The following is a 15,855-nucleotide window of genomic DNA, read 5'->3' on the forward strand; positions in this document are numbered from 1 at the left end:
ACAGTCATCCAAAAAAATTCAGAAGTCATACATAACATCCATGTAATAAATGAGTTTTATGTAATACGTCATAGAGCTTCAGGGAAAATTTCAGAAAAGTAAAAGTTACATAGAATACCTGATGTTGTAGCTGTTAACTGTTGATAAGAAGAACTCTTAAGTATAGCAGATCTTTTTAACTTCTTCATTGATTAAGAAGGTAATAACAACTAATATGTGTCTTAATGATGTTAAAAAACTTCAGAGTATAGTGAGGCCATATTACTCTCTGCAGAACTGCATATTTAAACCTTTAAAACTCCACAAATACCAAGAAGACCTTTCAGATTATCCCACAAAACAGATTATCTAAATTGTTATTTAAGAAATTATAAGGCTGAAAGCCTATCTTAGAATTTTTCACTAACAGGATTCTCACATTAAGCTTAATATTGAACTTAGCTAAATGGCAAAAAAATTAAAATAGTACTTGTTTTTGGTACCTGTTTAATGACAAATGATCTGATTTCCTCGGAATTAATACTCTGAATTTACATATATCAAGAATAATCAATAAGTTTTACAGCCACAATGTTCACTGGAATGTCTCAAGTAGCTAAAATCCATGCATTTCTTGGATTATATAGGATTTTCATTGTGTATGATTATCCCCCAAGAAACTTAGTATTTAAAAGGTAATGTTCTTGTTACATTTATCTGATAGTGAAGGGTTTTTGCAGATTCAAACTCATCTCCTATAATTAATGACAACACTTTGATAAAGATGATTGGTAGGCTGAATGAGACCACTGGAGTGCTCCATGATTATTTGCAAGATGCAAAAGCAAGATTATCTTCATATACACAGGTATTAATCCTAAATTCAAATCTAATGTTTAGGATATCCCACTGAATGAGATGATGTTAAACAGTGTTAAACCTATTAAACAGGTGTTAAATTTGATTATGATTCTTCATAATATTTGATTACATAACTCCATCATGTTAGATTATGAATGAGTAATATATTTCTTTTAAATTTATATATTATTTATGTATCTGATTTGACCTCATAACTCATTGGGTAAGACTTGTGCTGTTTGATTCTTTGCATCCAACAGGTTGAATATTAATTCTCAAATTAAAATTCTTAAAATTTAAACTTGTAAAAAAAATTGACTCCACATATGCCATGTTTAGCTTACATCAAGGTTTATAGATAGTTATGAATCCGAATGCAAATAGATTACTTCAATGATCAAGTTCTAGAATTGCCTTTATGTTTATACATTTAATTATACTCATCTACTGACCTTCATCACATATTTCAAAAGTAAACATTGTCAAAGATGCAAATACAGAATAAGGGGAAAAAAATGAACAATAACTTCAACACTTCATTATAAAATTAAGGGACAACTCTACCTTAAAAATTCTTGTTGAAGATCTCAAAATACTAACTTGACTACATGGAAACCATGCACATGCCCAAAGAGCATCAAAAAATTGTCAAGTTCAGTGACAAAATACAAAACCAACACAAAACAACAGAGAATGAGAATTGTTTTCAGATACAAATAAAACAAAACAGTGCAAATAGTAAACACCAACTATGATTGCCCCTCTAATAAGAACCATCAATTTTCTCTTTCTTCTTAATCTGAACTTCATCACCATGATCACATTTGTCAAATTCTAAATCCAAGCATCGCTTCACAGAGCCTTCAACACCCCATCCATGATTTGTATCATTAGAAATAGCGGACAAATCAGGTGTAACAAACACTTTCTGAGAACCCTATATTAATTCTGAAAGTTAATTATAAAACAGGAAAATAATTACTAATTAATCAAAATAGCTGAAATTTATACACAAATACCTCAGCAGCATCAACTACAGAATTAAATTCAGCTCCTTCAACCAACAATTTACTGATATTCTCATTAGCTAGAGTGGACAGATCAGTTGTAACATAGGACTTCCGAGAAACCTATAAGTAAAGTGAAATCAGGTAAAAACAATATGAACTATTTCAAAATAAAAAAAACAGTTAAAGATTAATAAGAAACTATAAATACCTCAGCAAGATCAGCTCCAAAAAGTAGATGAGATAACTTTGTATCAAATTTAAAGATCTGTTCACCCATGTCTTTAGGAGTATACTTGTCAACTATTTCAGGGAGATTACAAACTTTGTTGACAGTAAAAGGGTAACTTCTATAATACTCAATATGATTTTTCAGCTGAAGTTTAAACAATACATTCTGACCCACAAGAATCTCTTCAATAAGTGCAGGAATGGAATTCTTAGGAGCAACCTGCTGAAATAGAAATGAAATTAGAACTCACCAATGATAGAGAACCAAGATTAAATTTCAGTATTTAAATGTACAAACCTGACCACCATTTCCTAAAAAATCAGTCACATTTCTTCCTAACAATTGACTGCCTTCCCTATCCCACAATAACAGAGAAGCATTGCTGGTATGATCAACAACATTCACCACAAACTTGAACCTAAATAAGACAATATTTTTGATATAAATTACTTAACTATATATGAGTTGAATATATATATATATATTATAATTAATAAATATACAATCAGAGACCAAGTATCATACCTTTTCACTGCATAAGTATGAGTTTTTGTACAGCCCGAACAGTTAAACTTATTGTCCACTTCTCTGACCTTCTTAACACAAGTCTTACACGCCAAAAAATACCATTCACCGTAATGACACTCAACTGACTCGATTTTACCGAATACCCAACATGAACCTTCCTGTGAATCACAAAACGAAATAAACTATTGAAATATTACACAAAGTACTTCACTTGTACATCATCATAATCACCATCAGATTGATACTTATTCAATACCTCTAGGCAAGACAAATCCTCAAGGGACTTCACTTGTAGATCATCAAATTCCCCACCAAGTCTTTGTCCTCCTTCAATGACAGAAATTTGCTGAACAAAACTGCTGTCATCTTTAATTCTACACAAAAAATGAAAAAATTGATAAATGTAGTAATTAACTTCAGAAACAGTTGACTTGAAAATCCAATACATAAAAATGAGTACCTCATCCTAAAATCTTTAACTTCTTTAACATCAGCATTAATCACAACCTTAGAAGCTTGAAAATGTGTAGAAATGCGAATTTCACCTAAAACATAAACACTACAAAGATTACCACAGATAATGACAAATAAATAAGTAAACAATCACAAAATATCAAAATAATGAATAACCTCTAAATAGATTGCGCTTGCAAAACTGAATAATCACAATTGGAATTGTTCCATCACTCTTTTTCAGTTGATCTAGGTATAAGTCAACATTGGATTCCCATATTGTACAAAACAGTTTGTTATGGCTGTTAAGAAAGAAATTCAATTAGTTTAAGAAAAGCTGCTAATAAAATGTGACTGCCCAAATAGTAATGAACTTACTTCTCATCACAAATTTCAATCTCAATCAATCTATACTTAGATTGAGAGATAACTCTACCAGGTCCGGTTATCACACCAATGACATCTAAAAGTAATTCATTAAGATGGACAGAACATAGGTTCAGTACATACAGTGCAATAGATGGTACATTGAATAAGCACACTAAAGTAAATGTCAATAACAAAAAACTTCATACCAAAGAAGGATGAATCATCAACATTTTCATATTGTGATATTTCAGCAAAGGGCTTGAAGTCAAACATTTCTCTCAAAAACCTAAGATCATTAACCTCAACCATCTCCGTCTTGACATTCATTAGCAATCTGAACTGGTGGTTTGATGCTTTGTTTCTGAGAGTATTAGGTCTGACAAAGAAATTTTTAATACAAAATATCCCTCCTTCCCTGATTAGATTTCCAAAATTTTGTACTAAACTGTTGGGAAAAGTAGCTTGAATTCTAGTACCCTGAAAATCAATAGCAAAATATATGTTATAAAGAATAACATCTGTTCTTACTTATACTTCAGAAATCAGAATGTGCTAGCTTGCATATTCTGCATAGATTATCTACCTTGGAGTCATGAAACACACATTCTAAGCTTTTGTCATTCTTATCTTCAGGTAAACCTTGAAAAGCCCGAACACACCTCACTTTGATTGTGGAGGTGGTAATTGCCTTGCTGAGATTGTTAACACAGGTAATGAATGGAGCCATTATATCAGAAGTGGTCCTGTAAAATGCCAATTATTTGGTTCAATTATATACATACAAATTAATAATATAAGCAACTCACACAACTCTGTTATTAAACTCTCTACTTAATGATCTGCAGGTACCTATTTCAACTATCAATAATGCAGTAGTGAAATACTACAATGAAAGATACAAAGAAATGTAATGAAACCATCTATTCACTATAAAGACTGATTAACTAACAGATAGATGATAGCAACAGATGATGAAGTAGAGTTGTGAACAATGTATATTACAGCAGCCCATAACTATAGATTCCACATATGTGCAGGTATAATGCATCAAAATGGGAGATATCATTGACAGAAAAGGGAGGGTAAGAACATCTTTTACCAAAATGGTAACAACGTATATTACAGCAATCAAAACAATTCCATTCAAAACACTTTTTCTTCTTTCAGTTAAGCAAACCTTATTTTGAATACTGATGTTTACACCTTTTTCTTCTTTCAGTTAAGCAAACATTAGATTTGTGAACAATGTATATTACAGCAGCCCATAACTATAGATTTCACATATGTACAGGTATAATGCAACAAAATGGGAGATATCATTGACAGAAAAGGGAGGGCAAGAACATCTTTTACCAAAATGGTAACAATGTATATTACAACAATCAAAACAATTCCATTCAAAACACTTTTTCTTCTTTCAGTTAAGCAAACATTATTTTCAATACTGATGTTTACACCTTTCAGTTGCATAAACCTGAATCTGAATTCTATTAAAGATAAAAGATGGTGAGAATGAAGATCAAAGGAAATGAGGACCAAAAAATAAGGCAAAGAACATAAGATGGCATATCATCAAAGGTCAGATATACTAAACTAAACTACTGAAACAGCATTATCGTTTATGAATATTGAAGAAGTAAAGTAGAGGACAGTAGAGCTGCAATATAACAACAAATTATTAACTACAGATACAGCCTATATCATTAGACAAAACAGTTGATGAGTATGAGAAATACACAATGGAAGTAACATATACCAAGTAAAAAAGGGATTTCTTGGTTCTTTTAGGAAGATGTTGCAGGATGAGTAAAAGAGAAGCACACTTGGGTATTTATAGATGTTTGGTGATGTATATTTGCAAACACAGCAGAATAAAATAAAATAAACATTGGAAAACATACATAATTATAGGTGAGACCTTTCAAATAACACAAATAAATTATAATAACAGAAAATTAGGTATTTAGAACTAACTTTCGATTAAAAAATAGATGCAGCAACCCTAGACTAAGTTAGTTAATAGAACAATTTAATATATACACACTCAGATTAGATTTTTGTGCATGCTCTATTAATTATAGGCCGCATTAATTGGGTCACATGTCAGCCGCATTAATGACAATTAGTGGCTGTTGCCATATTAATATTAACCCTATTTTGCAGGTATACCAAAAAAATAAACAACTCCTACTGACAGAAGAGCCGCATCTAACCTTGAAAAAGGAAGGGAGAGAAGAATGCTGCAACCAATAAAATAGGTAACCACAGATAAAGGATGCACGCCTATAAGCCTCTTCACATCTGCAGATTTGTGTCTTTGTGTAGGTGAAGGAGAGAGAATATTAGGTTTCATCATCACACAAAGAAGAAAGAAAGAAGATGTGTGTTAGATCCGTTTATATTATACACTCTACATCGAGGAAAAAGAGAAAAGCAAGAAGAAACAACACAAAATAGGTATCTACTTCCATTTATTAGCTTGAATACATTTATTATTGCCAGTTTAACTAAGTAATTCATACTTTATTTTGTTTACACTAAACCTTAACAAAGTAACACAACTAAATAACATAGCTAACTACAAATAGATGATGCACGCCTATAACCCTCTAAAGGTCTGCACATATGTGTCTTTGTTTAGGTGAAGGAGAGAATAATAGAGGCAATCATTACACAAAGAAGAAACAGAGAAGATACATGCTTAATCCGTTTATATTCTACCCTATACAACGTGGAGAAGAGAAAAGGAAGAAGAAAAAACAAAAAATAGGTAACAATTTCCATTTATTATCTCCAATAAATATATTATTGCCAGTTTAATTTTTTAATTTATACTTTAATTTGTTTACAGAAAATCTTAACCAAATAACACACCTATCTTTTGTGGAAAATAGAAGAACATGAAGAATAATTTGCAATTATTTGGTAAGACCTTTAGTTTAAAGAGCTTTAAGAAGTATATTACATGTTTCTGTCATACTAATCAAAATCTGATTTGATCTGCAGGTTATAGTACAAATAATTACATTGAAGCTTGAACACTATATCATTACACACAAAACTGTGCAAAACAGAAGAGGAAGAAAAAGCAAAAAATAGGTAACAACATGAATGTATCCCACTTTAACAACTCTATTATTTTCAGATTAAGATACTAATGTACAAAGGATACATTTGCAGGATATTTGAATCTTAATCTTACTGGAAAAATATGAACAACCAAAAACAGGTACTATTCTTATTTATTAGATTTGCAAACTTGGATATTGAAATAAGGACACTGCAACAATATGAATTCAATGTCTAAGTTTTTCAATCATATGCTTATAATGGACTGTAGATCTATTAAAAATAACATTAAATGATACATTTTGCTTACGCGGCTGAAATTCTTAAACATTAAATGATACATTTAGATTATGCAGCTTTGAAATTATTAAATTAGCACTGAGATATTAAATTCTTAATTTCTATATATTTATTATATTTGTACTCATATTTTGTACTAATATATCCTTTATACTTGTTCAGGTAATTGAAGCATTGGAATTTGCAGAATATATGTAACTCAATCACATTTGAAAAGTTTGATATATTTGATAGATTGCACAAAATAGGTTTGAGGATTAATAATTCAAACATAGTGAACTGCACAAAACAATCAATAAAGCAACCAAAAACAAATAACAAAAGCAGCACAACAACATTGGAACCATAAATGACAAACAATTTTCGTGAAAACGGCAAAAAAAAAAATAAAAAAAATTGGACCTCATTTTCCCGCCAAAATGCTGCCAGGTGGCAGACACAAAAACTGTCCCTTTAGATATTGATAGATATCACATTCACTTAGACTAGTAAAAGTAAATCTTAATTAAAATTTAAAAATTGGTTTATGAGACTTTTCTTCTATAATTCTATTCACAACCATTCAACCAAAATCATTAAAACTCTCACATTAATCATTGGTTAAACTTATATTTATATTTGAGGGAACATTTTTTTTTCCACAAACGTTGTCAAAGTATCATTTTAGGTCCGTGAACTTTGAAAATATCATTTTAGGTCCGTTAACTATGAGTTAATATCATTCTAAGTATATTTTTACTATTTCCAAGTTTTTCTGGACGAAAATATCCTCAATCCATTGAAGGGTATATATTTTTAATAAACTTATCATATACTCATATTTTTTATGAATATCTTTACTATATACTCCCTCGGTCCCGGATAATTCGTCTCACTTTGACCGGGCACGGGTTTTAAGAAATATAATGAAAAGTGTGTTGAAAAAGTTAGTGGAATGTGGGTCCTACTTTTATATATTAGTTTTATAGTAAAATGTGAGTAGGAATGAGTTAGTAGAATATGGGGTCCACTACAAAAAAATGGTAAAAGTGAAATGAGACAAATTATGTGGAACGGACCGAAATGGAAAAATGAGACAAATTATCCGGGACGGAAGGAGTATTTTTTATGAATTTCTAAATATAATTTAACCTTCAATATTATCACTTAATTTTGTGACATGCAAGAAATGTTCCTTATTCAACTTTTTATAATTAAAGAATTTCAAAATAATTTTAAGATATGTATACTCGTAAAATTAATGTCCCAGTCAATAGACGATACTTAAATACTGATATATTGATATTATTTTAAATAATATATTAATATTCAAGTATCGTCTATTGACTTTGACATTAGTTTTATGAGTATACATATCTTAAAAATATTTTGAAATTCTTTAATTATAAAAAGTTGAATAAGGAACATTTCTTGCATGTCACAAAATTAAGTGATAATATTGAAGGCCAAATTATATTTAGAAAATTCGTTAAAAAAATATGAGTATGTGATAAATTAATTAAAAATATATATATCCTTCAAGGTATTGATGGTATTTTCGTCCATAAAAACTTTGAAATAGTAAAAAAGTACTTCGAATGATATTAAGTCATAGTTGACGGACCTCAAATGATATTTTCAAAGTTCACGGACCTAAAATGATACTTTGACAAAGTTCGTGGACCAAAAAAAATGTTCCCTCTTTATATTTTCACATCATTTTACTTTTCGCAATCATTACGGATGCAATCAATATAATACTATAAGTTAAACAGATAGGAAAAGATCCCTGCAAAAAAGTCCATTTGCAACTATGTCTATAAGCAAACATTCAACACACCAATCACACAATTAGTTTTACCCATAGATATCTATAGCTTTTTGTTTTGTGAATGCATCGTCTTTTTTCGTGATATGTGTGTGAAGGGAAAACTAAAATGTAGTATATGTGTTTTGCTGATCATTCTATATGATCAGTGTTCAATGAAGTGTTAATATTGCTGCCGATGCATCATATGCATACCCTTAAGTTGGTACATAATTACTGAATTACTTTGATTAGATGTCATCGATTCGTCAAACCCTCTCTCCATATATTTACATACTCATAGTCCATAGACTAATTATGAAAATTTACCCGTGATTAAGTATCATGTTTATGCCCTTCGGTTACAAGGAAACAATTATTATTATATCTTTTTTCCTAAAAATTGTTGTACTATTAATTTTAAAATTTATTGTATTTTGTGTATAGACTTTCTTATCCTTTAAGCTATTTATTTGAATTTTGTATAGAATTTCGAAATAAAATATAGTATGATTTTTTTATTATTGAAGTTTTAAAACAAATCTAAATTTTTATGCAATTAATTCCACTAATCATTCTATACCATTAAAACATTACTAGTATCTATATTGTATGTCATTATAATAACAGTGTGACCACAAATGGCCTATTAGCTCAGTTGGTTAGAGCGTCGTGCTAATAACGCGAAGGTCGCAGGTTCGAAACCTGCATGGGCCATCCATATATCTATTTTTATTTTGATTTGATTTGATTTTATTTTATTTGACATTGTGATGCGCTATATTTAATTTATTGATTAATTGGTCATATATTTTAGTGCGCAACGATTTTAAATGTGCTGCTTTCTAGTTCGCTATATTATAATCTAGTGATTTACTACTTAGCTTAAATATTTTATTTCTCAGACCCGATTTTTTTTAAAGAAAAAACTTCTATTGCGAATTATCTTATTATTTTTTTCTATTTAGATAATAGTACAACTTTGTTATATGTTTCTATTTAACCTATAGATAAATTAGATTTCTAGGATTCCAGCCTTCTACTTTTATGAATAATATTGATTGATTTATCTCTATCAAAATCAGCTAAGAGTACATTATTCAAGACTCAAGACATAAACTACATTTATTGGAAAAAAAAATTCGAAAGTCATATACTCCTATAAAAACTGATTTTAAAAAGTACTGGATGGATTTTATAGCTTAGATAAACTTTATGAAAAATTCATTTCCATAACAATATCATTTTGGCCAGAAGAATATTTTTCTACATTTTTTTTGTGGCAGTTCGAGATTTTGCCATAATGTTCTGATTGTTGCCCATTGGAGAGCAACCAATTGAAACCGATACAATTATTGATTGGTAGTTTTATAAGCATTTTATTGTCAAAAAAGTTATTCAGTGACTGAATGCACAAGATTATTTTAATAAGATAAATTAATAAAAATTGACTATTTGTATAAATTTAGAATGAATCTATAATTTTAGTACCTATAATTCTATAAAACATCCCTCTTGGTGAGCTATAATAATGCTTTTTTTAGAAAAAAATTGAAGTGTTCGAATATATTCAAGTCAACAAATAAGACTAAAACCCTTCGATTAAGCTAGAGAACAACCCCCCCCCCCCAAAAAAAAGTAAGAAATGAAATCTTTGAACTACTTTTCTTAGATTCTCAATCTAATAATAATGCTATTTGTAGGTCTAATTTAAACTACTAATAATACACCTATAAAAACAAAAGATATTAAAATCTTTGAGCTACTTTTCTTAGATTCTCAATATAATAATAATGCTATTTGTAGGTCTAATTTAAACAACTAATAATACACCTATAAAAACAAAAGATAGAAACACTGCCACGTACCAACTTATTCCAATTATTTAACATCATAAAGTAGTATACCTCATTACATTTGATTTGAATTAAATGATAAATTAATAATTTCGAGTGTTCCAAAAAAAGAAATGCTTTTGATGCCCTTCCCCTTTATACTTTATATTCTTAAATCACGCGTTATCCTTCAAGTCACGTCGCCTTAAGTTTTAATTAGGGTTTTCATTTCACCTCTATTTTACCAACTTTTTTTCCTAGCTTATTTAAAACATGTGTAACCAACAACATTACACTATTGTTCTCTGTATCACATGTTTTAATGTTACAAAAGCTACGCATTGAATTAAATTATTTGTAGCGTGGGCATGCAAAAGCCAAAAGCTAGAAAATCATGAGATATGACTCATTATTGCATTTAGCTTTTCTTTATTAATTCTCTATTTTTATGGCCATACTCTATGTTTTAATATAAGAATTTTCGGTTACATATTTTCTATGTTGCTGATGGTTCTCGATTATGGTTAGTTATTCTATAATTAGACTTCTTATATATTAAGTTTGATTAAGCTTTTTCTTTCTTTCACGGGGTAGGACGGGGAAGAACCCTAGACCTCGTTCGCCCTTTGGATATCCCTGAAGAAATCCGAAGGGATCTCCCCCCACACGCCGTGCACAAGATAAGCAACTAGGTCAATTTTACATGTGCATGGATTGAAATTCATACACTTATTGCATATAATTCATGATTTACATCAATTAGCCACTACCAATTCATTCGTACGCCGTTTTACCTTATAGCAGATTGTTTCATTGATTTTAAAATTATTTCATTTGTGGACTAATTTCGAACATCTTGTCAACTCCCTTTTCAAGTTTTTGATTAATTTAGTTATACGTAGAATATATACGTAAAATCAATGCATGCATTTGAATTATTAAAAACGGTTTGACGAGTATGGGTTTGACACTAATGACAATTGATAGTTGAATTAGGCAAAAGATGAAACGTTGAAATCTTGCTTTTTTCTTAATCCGTGGTTAGTGAACTTAAATCACAAATTTATAAGCATAGATATGAATTAATAGATTTACGAACATCAAACAAATAATCAGCAATCTTGACCACTGTCAAAATATTGGTTTGGTGTTGAAAATTCTTTAAACAAGTGGATCTGGAAAACGACAAATGCTCAACAACTTTGTCACATTTCAAAATTCCGACAAAGTTAAAGTATATATCTAATGTGTTGTGCTTAGACACTGGATATGATAAATATTATAAATAATTGGTGCAAGGGTCAAACTATTTCTGCACTGTGATATTTTTGTTAATTTTTGTCTGCGTATATTTAAATATAATCATTAACTATATATAATACCTTGCAGCGTTGAATGTTCACAAACATCACCTGATTTTGAAAAACTTCTCATCTAACAGTCTTCTCTTTATATACACTGCATTCCACATTTGCATTCTTATCCAATAGCTGGTAAGTAAATCTATCACCAAAAAAAAATGAAGTTTGGCAAAGAATTTGCCTCACAAATGGTGCCAGAGTGGCAAGAAGCATACACAGATTATAAGTTCTTGAAAACTCTAGTAAAAGAAATCGAAATTTACAAGCAAAGGACCAGATTGGCAATGCCGGCCGGTCCGGTGCGAAGCCACACTCTCTACAGAGCCTTCAGTGGGCTAACACAGAGGGTGAACTCCCCGGGAGCTCATCAAGCGGCAGGTGATGTTGAAAACCAAGCCATTCTGGTGCAGAATGTGAGGCGGGAAGGGGAGGAGCGCTCGGAGACGATGTTCCTGGGGGCCGCGGCCGAAGGAGGGGAGTATGAGATGGTGTATTTCAGAAGGCTGGATGATGAGTTCAATAAGGTGCAGAGGTTTTATAGGTTGAAAGTTGATGAGGTGATGAAGGAGGCTGCAGTGTTGAACAAGCAGATGGTGGCGTTGATCGCGTTTCGTGTGAAGGTGGAGCATCCTCAGGGCTGGACTAATAGTGTGGAGGAGACTACTCAGCTTGCCTCAGATGCTGCTGCTTCTTCAGCTGCATTGTTTGCCAACACACCTTCTGCAGTCAAAGCAAGCAGTGAGTTTGGTTCTACTAAATCTTGTTTTCTTTTGTCTGTAGCTGTGCTGTGATTCATGTTAGAGAGTTTTGGTGGTGCAGGAAGGGTTCCGATGGCTGTAATAGATGAAGAAGGTTCGGTAGCGCACAGGGAAGGGCAGTGTGATGAATCACATGAGGATATGAAAGATGGCAATGGAATTGAGGTGGTGAATGAAGGAGTTCAAGAAGTGAAGCAGAGGAATGAGATCAAGGCGAAGAAGAGGCCGCCGCCTTTGGAGATTCTTGATCGTGTGAAGTTCAACACGAGTCAAGAAACTCCTCGTTCGACAATCAAAGGATTCCTCAATCTTCCTAACCAGGCAGATTTGAAGTTCACTGAAGATAATTTGAGGAAAGCAGAAGATCAGCTTAAGAGGGCTTTTGTTGGATTTTATCAGAAGCTCAGGCTTCTCAAAAGCTACAGGTATTATTAAGGCTGCTAATATCATTATTATTTTCTGATTTATAATTTACATAATGTTTGTGTGATTGCGACAGTTTTCTGAACATTATGGCATTCTCAAAGATCATGAAGAAATATGATAAGGTTGCTTCAAGAAATGCATCAAAATCTTACATGAGAATGGTTGATAATTCCTATCTGGGCAGCTCTGATGAGGTGAAAATCATTCACAAATTCCTTAGTTATGTAAAATAGTGCAACTTGAAAAATAAGGTTATCATGTTGGTATAGGTAAGCAAGCTGATGGAAAGGGTAGAAGCCATCTTCATCAAGCATTTCTCGAACTCGAACCGTAGCAAAGGAATGAACATCTTGAGGCCTAAAACAAAAAGGGAATCACATAGAATCACATTTACCATGGGTAAGAAGTTGGGCATTTTCTGCCTGGAAGGTCTATTTTTCATGGGATGTTTGTTCCTAACATGCAAGAAAACCTGCAGGATTTCTGTTTGGCTGCACCATTGCTCTTATCGTAGCACTAGCTCTGATTGTTCGAGCACGTAATATAATCGACAAAGAAGGCAGAGTGCTCTACATGGAAACCATGTTTCCCCTCTACAGGTAAGAGAAATCAAACCTCTTCACCATCACGCCATTTTTATTTAAATTTATTCCAACTTTTCACTAAGATGAATGAACTTGTGTGACAGTTTGTTCGGATTCATCGTTCTCCACATAATAATGTACGCTGCAAACGTATACTTGTGGAGGCGGTATCGAGTGAACTACGCCTTCATATTTGGATTTAAGGAAGGAACAGAACTAGGATACAGAGAGGTTCTGCTTCTTGGAGCCAGTTTAAGTGTGCTGGCTCTAGCAAGTGTTCTTGCTAATCTAGACATGGAAATGGATCCAATCACAGCTGACTACAAACCCATTACAGAACTCCTTCCTCTTGGATTAGTATTGGTAATAATCTTAACCATGATTTATTTAATGAAATATATGCATATGTTGAAGACTAAACATTTTTAATATTTTTGCGCAGCTTGTGATTGTGACTATGCTGTGCCCTCTCAACATCTTGTACCGTTCGAGCCGCTATTTTCTACTCGTCTCCGTCTTCCACTGCCTCTTAGCTCCTCTCTATAAGGTTACATTGCCAGATTTCTTCCTAGCAGACCAGCTAACAAGCCAAGTTCAAGCTCTAAGAAGCCTAGAGTTCTACATTTGCTACTACGGTTGGGGAGACTACAAACGCAGGCAAAATCACTGCAGATCGAACGATGTTTTCAACACCTTCTCCTTCATCATCGCTGCAGTCCCATACATGTGGCGCCTCCTTCAGGTGCATACATAATATCAAGACCATAAATAATCATGTTAATTAAACTGCAAAAGGAAGCTGATGGTTAATTTCTTGATCATGTGCAGTGTCTACGTCGTGTATACGATGAGAGAGACCTCCACCAAGGCTACAACGGGGTGAAATATCTTTCAACAATCATAGCCGTGTGCGCAAGAACAGCCCACACCCTCAACAAAGGGCCAAAATGGAAGATCATAGCCTGGATCACCTCGATCATCGCCACCATCATCAGCACTTATTGGGACATCGTCATGGATTGGGGGCTCTTCCAAAGCAAATCCAAAAACAAATGGCTGAGAGACAAGCTGCTTATCCCACACAAGAGTGCCTACTTTGCAGCCATTGTAAGTTCATCATCACTAATATTTTTCGAATAAGATCAAGACTTTTACACTAATATATACGTTTCGCTGCAGATATTGAATGTGTTATTGAGATTAGCATGGATGCAGACTGTGATGAACATCACCGTTTTCTCATTGCATAGGCAGACCATGGTTGCGCTCGTGGCTTCCCTAGAGATCCTTCGTCGCGGTCTATGGAACTTCTTCAGGTTAGTGTTATTACAGCCACAACATGATGAATTTGGATGGATGATGGATTTTGTGTAATGGAATTAGTTTGTTATAATGTACGCGCAGGCTGGAGAACGAACATCTCAACAACGTTGGCAAATTCCGAGCTTTCAAGTCAGTGCCGTTGCCGTTCAACTACGATGAAGATGAAGATAAAGATGAGTAGACTTGGCAGCTACACACAGTTGTATAGAGATAAGACTAAGAAGTTTCACATACTTTTCATCTGCACCATGCATGAGAGTCGTAATATTCTTTCATTTTTTACACGTAAGTCTTCAGTCAGATTCACATATTCTAACCACAAAGTACTGTTTTTTTGTCAACAAATTCAAAATCTGCCAACTTATCGTACAAATTCAAAGATAAAAAAAAATGTCAAAAGACTACTTTTCTCACTTCACTAGTACTTTATTTAACTACCAAACTCATTATATATTTACCTGTGAAGTGGAGTAAATATCAAAATCACGCAAAATCTACCAAATTACTGTGGAGTAACCGTTGCTCAAAATCACGCAATAATAATTTAATTTTAAATATCAAATGATTTAGTACTTGCCCATTGATGAAGAACAAAACCACGGTAATTAAGTTAAGCATGAGACGTGTTAGGTGACACCAACCGACTCGACCTCGCTTTTATAATAGAAGTAGAGTTCAAATTCACGTTCCAATCCCCAAATCAAAATTAAATAAAATGTAAGCATAACGACGTATATCTTAGGGAATTAAATATACGAATTGTGTTAGCTACTATAATGACCTAAGCTTTAATAAAAAAATTGTAAAAATGGCTATAACTTTTTAAATACTATAAAATGCGAGATGAGATCCTCTGTTGTGCAAAATGCCACAAGCAAAAGGGGATGCTGTGGTGATCCAAATCATTCATTTCTGAAATAAAAAAATGTAATACAAGTACGTAAAATTATAGAAGGTGTGGATCTCCACAACATCTCCTGCTGT

General features: G+C 32.5%; 2 protein-coding genes, 2 long non-coding RNA genes and 1 other non-coding gene across 7 annotated transcripts; 3 read left to right on the forward strand and 2 right to left on the reverse strand.

The window, feature by feature from the left end:
• Positions 1-1,603: 1,603 nt before the first annotated feature.
• Positions 1,604-2,617, reverse strand: LOC121800364. Its single transcript, XM_042199935.1, has 5 exons — positions 2,613-2,617; positions 2,377-2,497; positions 2,059-2,298; positions 1,860-1,970; positions 1,604-1,777 (listed from the first exon to the last, which is right to left on the reverse strand). Exons 1-5 carry the CDS (start codon positions 2,615-2,617, stop codon positions 1,604-1,606), a joined length of 651 nt encoding a protein of 216 aa, XP_042055869.1.
• A 51-nt stretch (positions 2,618-2,668) lies between these two features.
• LOC121800530 lies at positions 2,669-4,128 on the reverse strand. Its single transcript, XR_006050530.1, has 4 exons — positions 4,013-4,128; positions 3,068-3,152; positions 2,864-2,981; positions 2,669-2,765 (listed from the first exon to the last, which is right to left on the reverse strand). It is a non-coding gene; the product is annotated as an uncharacterized LOC121800530 (long non-coding RNA).
• On the forward strand, positions 3,960-7,072 carry LOC121797919. Of its 3 annotated transcripts, XR_006049986.1 has the most exons (12): positions 3,960-4,139; positions 4,275-4,336; positions 4,467-4,511; positions 4,721-4,789; positions 4,894-5,007; positions 5,593-5,687; positions 5,737-5,886; positions 6,071-6,199; positions 6,281-6,354; positions 6,436-6,528; positions 6,610-6,658; positions 6,961-7,072. It is a non-coding gene; the product is annotated as an uncharacterized LOC121797919 (long non-coding RNA). The 3 variants fall into 3 exon arrangements; XR_006049985.1 differs by lacking the exon at positions 4,275-4,336; XR_006049987.1 differs by lacking the exons at positions 3,960-4,139; positions 4,275-4,336; positions 4,467-4,511; positions 4,721-4,789 and adding an exon at positions 4,515-4,535.
• A 2,155-nt stretch (positions 7,073-9,227) lies between these two features.
• TRNAI-AAU lies at positions 9,228-9,301 on the forward strand. Its single transcript has one exon. It is a non-coding gene; the product is annotated as a tRNA-Ile (tRNA).
• A 2,492-nt stretch (positions 9,302-11,793) lies between these two features.
• Positions 11,794-15,284, forward strand: LOC121797999 (phosphate transporter PHO1 homolog 3-like). The gene is made up of 10 exons (XM_042196807.1): positions 11,794-12,518; positions 12,600-12,963; positions 13,038-13,158; positions 13,234-13,363; positions 13,443-13,563; positions 13,653-13,911; positions 13,991-14,290; positions 14,377-14,655; positions 14,728-14,864; positions 14,953-15,284. The coding sequence occupies exons 1-10, from the start codon at positions 11,939-11,941 to the stop codon at positions 15,050-15,052; spliced, it is 2,391 nt and encodes a 796-aa protein (XP_042052741.1). The 5' UTR covers positions 11,794-11,938; the 3' UTR covers positions 15,053-15,284.
• The last annotated feature ends 571 nt before the right edge of the window (positions 15,285-15,855 follow it).

This window comes from Salvia splendens, chromosome 4 (genome assembly GCF_004379255.2).
Source record: "Salvia splendens isolate huo1 chromosome 4, SspV2, whole genome shotgun sequence".
NCBI classification, from domain to species: Eukaryota; Viridiplantae; Streptophyta; class Magnoliopsida; order Lamiales; family Lamiaceae; genus Salvia; species Salvia splendens.